Source organism: Hevea brasiliensis, chromosome 1 (assembly GCF_030052815.1).
Source record: "Hevea brasiliensis isolate MT/VB/25A 57/8 chromosome 1, ASM3005281v1, whole genome shotgun sequence".
Taxonomy (NCBI): domain Eukaryota; kingdom Viridiplantae; phylum Streptophyta; class Magnoliopsida; order Malpighiales; family Euphorbiaceae; genus Hevea; species Hevea brasiliensis.
The window spans coordinates 31,284,483-31,291,054 of record NC_079493.1 but is presented as its reverse complement, the minus strand read 5'-3'; the positions used below and the strand labels follow the sequence as shown (position 1 = coordinate 31,291,054).

Below are 6,572 nucleotides of genomic sequence, written 5' to 3'. Positions count from 1 at the left end.
GTCAAATTTGGTGGGCAGATCAAATAACTACTTTGAAACAATTAGGTCGATCCATGTAACTCATTTTTCTTTCTCTAATGTGTGAAATCATGGCTTATGATTGAAATAAAAGTACTTTGTTTTTCCTTCTTTTCATACTCTTCATTCTAGTTTGTAAAATTTAAGGAGAAATCAATTCACAAATAACATGTTACTATTTTTTCACTTATTATCAAAAAATTCTCACCACTTTATTATCATCAATTACTATACAACATTATTATCACTATAATTTTTATTTATTATTTATTAAAAAATTAATAAATGATAAATATATCTATATATTTTTAATTTCACTTGTCTATATTAAAGGTATTACACCAAACTAATAAACGAGGGCCAAATGATATGAGCCGTTTTTCTATCAATTAAGAATTTGATTGGATTAGCATTATGATTGTGTAAAATTTTGATCAAAACAACATGGGAGCGTGTTCTTAACCTATTAAAAAAGAGTGAGATTAATCTTAATGCATGGAAGTCAATCTAAATATACTCTTCTCTTTATTTATGAAAGGATTCACATTCATGTAAGCATAAAAAGCACTAAAGTTTTATGTTCTGGTGCATCTATTAATTTCTCATCTTAAATACCATTAGCTTAAAAAAAATTTGAGGGAAAAATTTTGTACTCTAAAAGTACAATGCACAGTGCCCAATGATGACTATAAAAAGGTGGCTAAATGATTTTCCACCTCCGGCAAGTCGCTTAGACAAACATTTCTACCTGATATATCTTGTGTCTCTCTCTTCCACTAATCCAAATTAAGAGATATCAAATTCCTTCACAGTCTTTGGTTTCCTACGAAGTCAATGGCAGCGGTAACTTCCAATCAAGAGAAAGCTGGGCCTTCCATTTGTGGGTATCATTTTCAGTGGCTTGCCTTGCTTGCAAAATCATTATTGGAGCTTGCAAGACAAGCGAAGAAACTAGGAGAAGATGATCCAAGAAGGATTATTAACTCACTCAAGGCAGGGCTTTCTATTATTTTGGTTTCTTTATTTTACTACGTTGAACCTCTTTACAGTAGTTTTGGTGTCAATACAACCTCGGCTGTCATGACTGCTGTTGTCATCTTTGAATTTTCTGTGGGTAAGTTTGCAACTTTCAAAAATAAATATGAATCTTTATCTTGAGTACAGGGGTTCAGTAGAAAAATCCTGACTTGGTAAAGGTGATAATAAATAGATACATAACTGTTCTATTTTGGTCAAATTTTTTTATCAGGAGCAACACTTGGGAAGGGTGTTAATAAAATGTTAGCAACATTAGGAGCTGGTGCTCTGGGCCTTGGAGTTCACCGTTTAGCAACACTGTCTGGAAAAACAGGCGAGCCCATAGTTATTGACCTCTTCGTCTTTGCAATAGGTAATGATCAATTATGAAAATAGAAATTAAGATATAAGCAATTTTCATGCAATTACTCAAATTTTCAACTTGTTCAATTAATCATATAGGGTTTAACTTGATGCAGCTGCAATGGCGACTTTTGCTAGAATTTTCCCCAGATTGAAGGCAAAGTGTGATTATGGACTGATGATATTTATATTGACATTCTCCTTAGTATCAGTATCGAGTTATCGAGAGGAAAACATACAAAAAATGGCACTTGAGAGGCTCCTAACAATCACTGTTGGATGTTTCATTGCTATTCTTGTCAATATCTGTATTTGCCCTGTATGGATTGGAGAGGATCTCCACAACCTAGTTGCTCTCAACATTGAAAAGCTTGGAATCTTTTTACAAGGTACATATACACTTACATCAATTCTTTTTCTTTTACACATATAAATGATCCCTGTGATCTTACATGCATGAAACATGCAGGATTTGGTGGAGAATACTTTGAAATGTATGAAGAAGGATTGCCAAGTAAAGATAGGTCGTTTCTTCAAGGATATAAAAGTGTTTTCAATACACAAAGTCGTGAGGAAAACATGGTGAATAAAAAGATGTGTTTCTCTCTAATGTGTTGCACAAGTTTCTTGAATTGTGCATAATTCAAAATATTAATGTATATTGCAGGCTAATCTGGCAAGATGGGAACCGGGTCATGGTCGGTTTAGGTTTCGACATCCTTGGGAACAATACTTGACGATTGGGAGCCTAACTCGGCAATGTGCCATCAAAATTGATGTTCTAAACAACTATATTGACCGTCAAATCCAAGTAAATATCGCAAATCATATTCCTAAACGCCTATTGAATTTTTACTTTTGTGAATGTTAATACATAATTGTTTGCTACGCATGCAGCCTTCTTTGGAAATTCCAAGTCAAGTCAAAGAACATTGCACGATGATAAGCTTGGAATGTGGGAAAGCTCTCAAGGAATTATCGTCTTCAATCAGAATGATGATCCGAGCAGAAACTACTCTTCTCCACATTGGAAACTCAAAAATTGCTGCTGAAAATCTAAAATCCCTTTTTATATCAGGCCTGTGGAAAGAAGCAGACCCGTTAGAGAGAGCACCAGCCACTGCTGTTGCTTCCCTTCTGTTGGAGGTTATTGAGTGCACTGAAAGAATTTCCAATGCGGTACAAGAATTAGCCTCTTTGGCAGGTTTCCAGAATATGGAATCTTCACGGTCACTAGAACAACAGCAAGAATCAAACCAGCGAATACATAGCATCAACTTACAAAACCATGAAATTACAATTGGTGAATGATCAAGAACTATAATTAAGAATTGAATGGCTGCACCATGAAATTATTGTGGAATCTGATTCTACTGTTACTTCCTTTTGGATTCGCTCACCAAAATCTGTTCCTTGGCGTCTTATTCACCGCTCCAATTCCATTGCCTTCAATTCGAAGCTATTCAAGGCCTTCATGATCAATAATATTCCCCGATAGGATAACTGGGTTGCAGATTCGTTGGTTAAGCAAGGTCTTGGTTGGTCTGATGAATTTGTGGCGTGGTTATAGTGTATTTTTGGAGATTACTGCTGTTTGGGTTTAGTTGCTATCAAAAGTACATCTTTGTGCTGGTTAGTTTTTCCTTTCATGCTTGGGCTGTGTATGTTTGCTGCTGTATGACATTATTGTGTGATGTTACTTAAGTTGGTTTTGTTTTCCTCTTTTACCTTGATACATTGGGTCTATGAGTCTTGATTCAGCTCTTTATTGTCTATTTTGAGAATTTGCCAGGTTTTAATCTTGGTTCTTGCATCTGGTTTTGATGTACTTTTCCTTGGTTTTTCCAGGTTTTTTCACTTGGTATGTCTAATCCTAGGTTGGGTGTGTAACACTCCCATACTTTCGATAACTAGTGTCTGTCCGGACAGTCAGAATGTTTAGAACCATATCTAAGTCATTTAGAAAAGCCATAAATTAAAATTAATAGAAATCACATGAAGGTAAAATGGAAATAAGAAAAAACAAGCATAATTGGTTAAATGAGCCGAGGTCCCGGAGATGGGTGACCGACTGATGGATATGGATATGGATTCGTGTGGGACCCTATGACACCTCAGGCTAAGGGATAATTACAAAACTAATGGGAATGTGAAAATCACAGAAAAGAAAATAAAACAAGTTCAAATAATTGAATCAACATTCAAAGAGTTAGCAAGCACTATTAGAAAGATGGATTGAACCGACAATGGACATTTTGGTCAATTCACTTATATAGGTGATTTTTGACCTAAATATCCATTAAAATGTGTAAAATCAAAATATTAAAAAATATATTGAAAGTGAAGAGATATAGTGGAAGAAAGAAAAAAGAAAAGAAAAATTTAAATTCTAAAGTGCTTTATGACATCATCAAGGTGTAAGCATGACCTAATTAAAATTATAATTAAATTATTTATGGATGGAAATAAATAAGATAATAGGCAAATTAAAAATAAAAAATACTCATCTTCTTCCATCCATAATTGCCGACCTTGCTCTCTCTCTCCCTTCCTCTCAAATTCCACCATTAATGCTTACCCTAAACTCTTCAAACCTTAAAATTAACCCCTAATTTTTATAGTTACCTCACCAAAAACCTTTAATTTGGCCTTGATAAGAAGATTAGGAAGAAGAATTTCAAGGAAAATTGAAAGATTTGAAGAGTGGAAGAAGCTTCATAGAGGTAAGTCTTCATCTAAAATAGTATCTAATCATAGGAATAATGTTAAATAAGTGAAAATAAAATGAAAAATCAAAGAAATATTGTTGTTTGGGAAAGAGGGAAATTTAGCCAGCCCTGGAGTATTAAGGTTTTGATGAGTTTTAATTTGATTAAACATAGATTCTAACTTGATTAATATATGTATATAATTGTTGAGTTAAGCTTGCATGAATTGCATAAGTTGTAAGAGATGGAGAAGATAACCAATTAGGGTTTTGAACCAATTTGGGGAAATTGTGCTATGACGCTAAATTAATGTTGTTAAGGTCAAATATTGACCAATTGAAGAAGTGATGGAGATGAATTAATGAGATGGGAAGTGTGTTTGATGTGCTGGAAATTCTGGGCCTTGAGTCTAGTGTGATTATGTGACCATAAGACCTAAAGCCACATTTTTCATGCAGAGACTTTGCCCAGAAACTGAACCTAATATGACCTAAAAATTGCTTAAATCCAAGTAATTACATGCTAGACTTGGAAAAATGACCATATAAACAGTAAATATTCAAATGGTTATAACTCACTCTAGGCAGGTCAGAATGACTTGATTCTTGAACCATTGGAAAGGTTAGACATAGGAGCACATTTTTTGTGAAGATTATGAGCCCAAATTCTGACTCTAACCCAACCAATTTGCTAGAGAAAGTTAGGTCAAAAAATCTGACCAGAACCAAAACTGACATGAAATCCTGGACAATTGGCCACCTGACTAGTTTTGGCAAAAATGCCATAAATTGGTCCATAAAACTGCAAATGCAGTGAAACTAAAGCCAAAATTTTTATAAGACCTAGAACTACAATTTTGGTGTTTTGACCAAAACTCAAAACCCAATAGAACTTGGACAATTTGGCAGGACAAATTAGCAATTCAAATCCTGAAAATGAGCTAAATAGCCATTTGACCTCAGAATAGTATTATACCATATCTTCCACTAAAAAACTTCAATTGAGATGAGCCAAGCTATTCTGGAAACCTAAGAAACAGGGATACAACTTTGATTTAGGAATCTTATCCAAAATTTAAGGATAAGAACCTCAAATGTGAAATGCAAAACACTAACCTGAACCTAAAATCCTGATGCACAAGGTTTATGAGTCTAGGTTAGTTAAATTGTCATAACTCACCATACATAACTTGAAAAATTATGATTTTGAACCTATGTGACAAGGACGCATAGAGAAACAACTCATATGAAGAACATTAGGCCAAAATAAGATTGTAGCTAGATCAGTTGGCTAGGCAAATTGAGGTTCCAGAATCTGCCAGGTTCTGGAACAGTATTGGTCACTGGACCAGTACTTGATTAATTGACTATAACTAGATACACAGCTCCAAATGGAGTGATTCAAATTGGAAAAGGAAACTAAGACATAGAGGGACAAATTTTGCGAAGAACAGCTCACTAGATTATGACTAGAACTAGGTTGAAATTGAGTTCAAAAGTCAAGAGGTAAATCTGTCCAGAACTCAACCCTTAAGAAACCTCATAAGTAACTTAAGTATGTATTATGCAATTGTTGGGTTAGTTATTGAAATTTTTTGGGTGAGTTATGACACATTTTAATTATGTATTTCAGTTGGAAATGAGCCTTCCAAAGAATGAGAAAGATTGGATTAAGTCAAGACAAGTAAAGGAGGTTTGTGCACAACAAATTTTAACTCTTTGTTTTTCACTTGGAAATTTATTTGAATAAATGTGTGTGAATGAATTTTGACTATTATGGCCTTCAGAAATTTATTTGAGAAATAGTGTGTTGCCTACTCTATAAGTGAAAATTTTGAATGACATATGACTAGTGTTTGAAATGAAATTATTTGAATGAAATGATTTGAATTGGTTTTTAAACCACACTTGGCATGACAAATTTCATTGTGTTCCTCCTCAATCCATGGAGTTGAGTTTGATTTTGTTTCCTCCTTCGCTGGCTTGCCAGTTTGAGGTTGATTTCGAATGAGTACTCATATAGCTAGCTAGTCACCTCCCTCATTAATTTTAGTTAGTAAGGTTGTAGATTGCTTTGTCGTGGTGTACAACACGGTATTGATTGAAAATTTTGTGTCATGACCTAAGTTGTGTGAATTGTGGCAACACCAATGTTTGAATTTATTTGATAAAATATTTTTGAAAATATGAATGTTAGATGAATGTTGAAAACTCTTATTTATATTTTTGGTAAATTGTGTTTACTTCAAGTATTAAATTATGGTTGTGCACCACTGAGTATAATACTCAGCGATAGCTTGTTATGCTGTCGCAGGTAGGAGTAAGGAGAAGTCTGCATAGAAGACTGAGTGAGCAGTAAATTGAAGTATTTTGTGGTCTCATTTCCGGGTATATTAAGAATACCCATTATATTTTCCTTTTTTATGTAATTACAGTTACATATATGTATGTAATCATGAATATTAAG

The 6,572-nt window shown here is 34.0% G+C and overlaps 2 protein-coding genes across 2 annotated transcripts; both read left to right on the top strand.

The window, feature by feature from the left end:
- Positions 1-852: 852 nt before the first annotated feature.
- LOC131183134 (aluminum-activated malate transporter 2-like) lies at positions 853-2,135 on the top strand. Its single transcript, XM_058153185.1, has 5 exons — positions 853-1,132; positions 1,268-1,408; positions 1,515-1,787; positions 1,868-1,922; positions 2,066-2,135. The coding sequence occupies exons 1-5, from the start codon at positions 853-855 to the stop codon at positions 2,133-2,135; spliced, it is 819 nt and encodes a 272-aa protein (XP_058009168.1).
- A 69-nt stretch (positions 2,136-2,204) lies between these two features.
- LOC131178568 (uncharacterized) lies at positions 2,205-3,133 on the top strand. The gene has a single exon (XM_058143538.1). The coding sequence runs from the start codon at positions 2,263-2,265 to the stop codon at positions 2,707-2,709; it is 447 nt and encodes a 148-aa protein (XP_057999521.1). The 5' UTR covers positions 2,205-2,262; the 3' UTR covers positions 2,710-3,133.
- The last annotated feature ends 3,439 nt before the right edge of the window (positions 3,134-6,572 follow it).

Bases quoted from the DNA above. Each gene is read 5' to 3' on its own strand.
- LOC131183134 (XM_058153185.1), top strand. From the start codon at position 853: ATGGCAGCGGTAACTTCCAATCAAGAGAAAGCTGGGCCTTCCATTTGT. The intron at 1,133-1,267 runs GTAAGTTTGCAA...TTTTTTTATCAG, and splicing joins CATCTTTGAATTTTCTGTGG to GAGCAACACTTGGGAAGGGT. The intron at 1,409-1,514 runs GTAATGATCAAT...AACTTGATGCAG, and splicing joins CCTCTTCGTCTTTGCAATAG to CTGCAATGGCGACTTTTGCT.
- LOC131178568 (XM_058143538.1), top strand. From the start codon at position 2,263: ATGTTAATACATAATTGTTTGCTACGCATGCAGCCTTCTTTGGAAATT.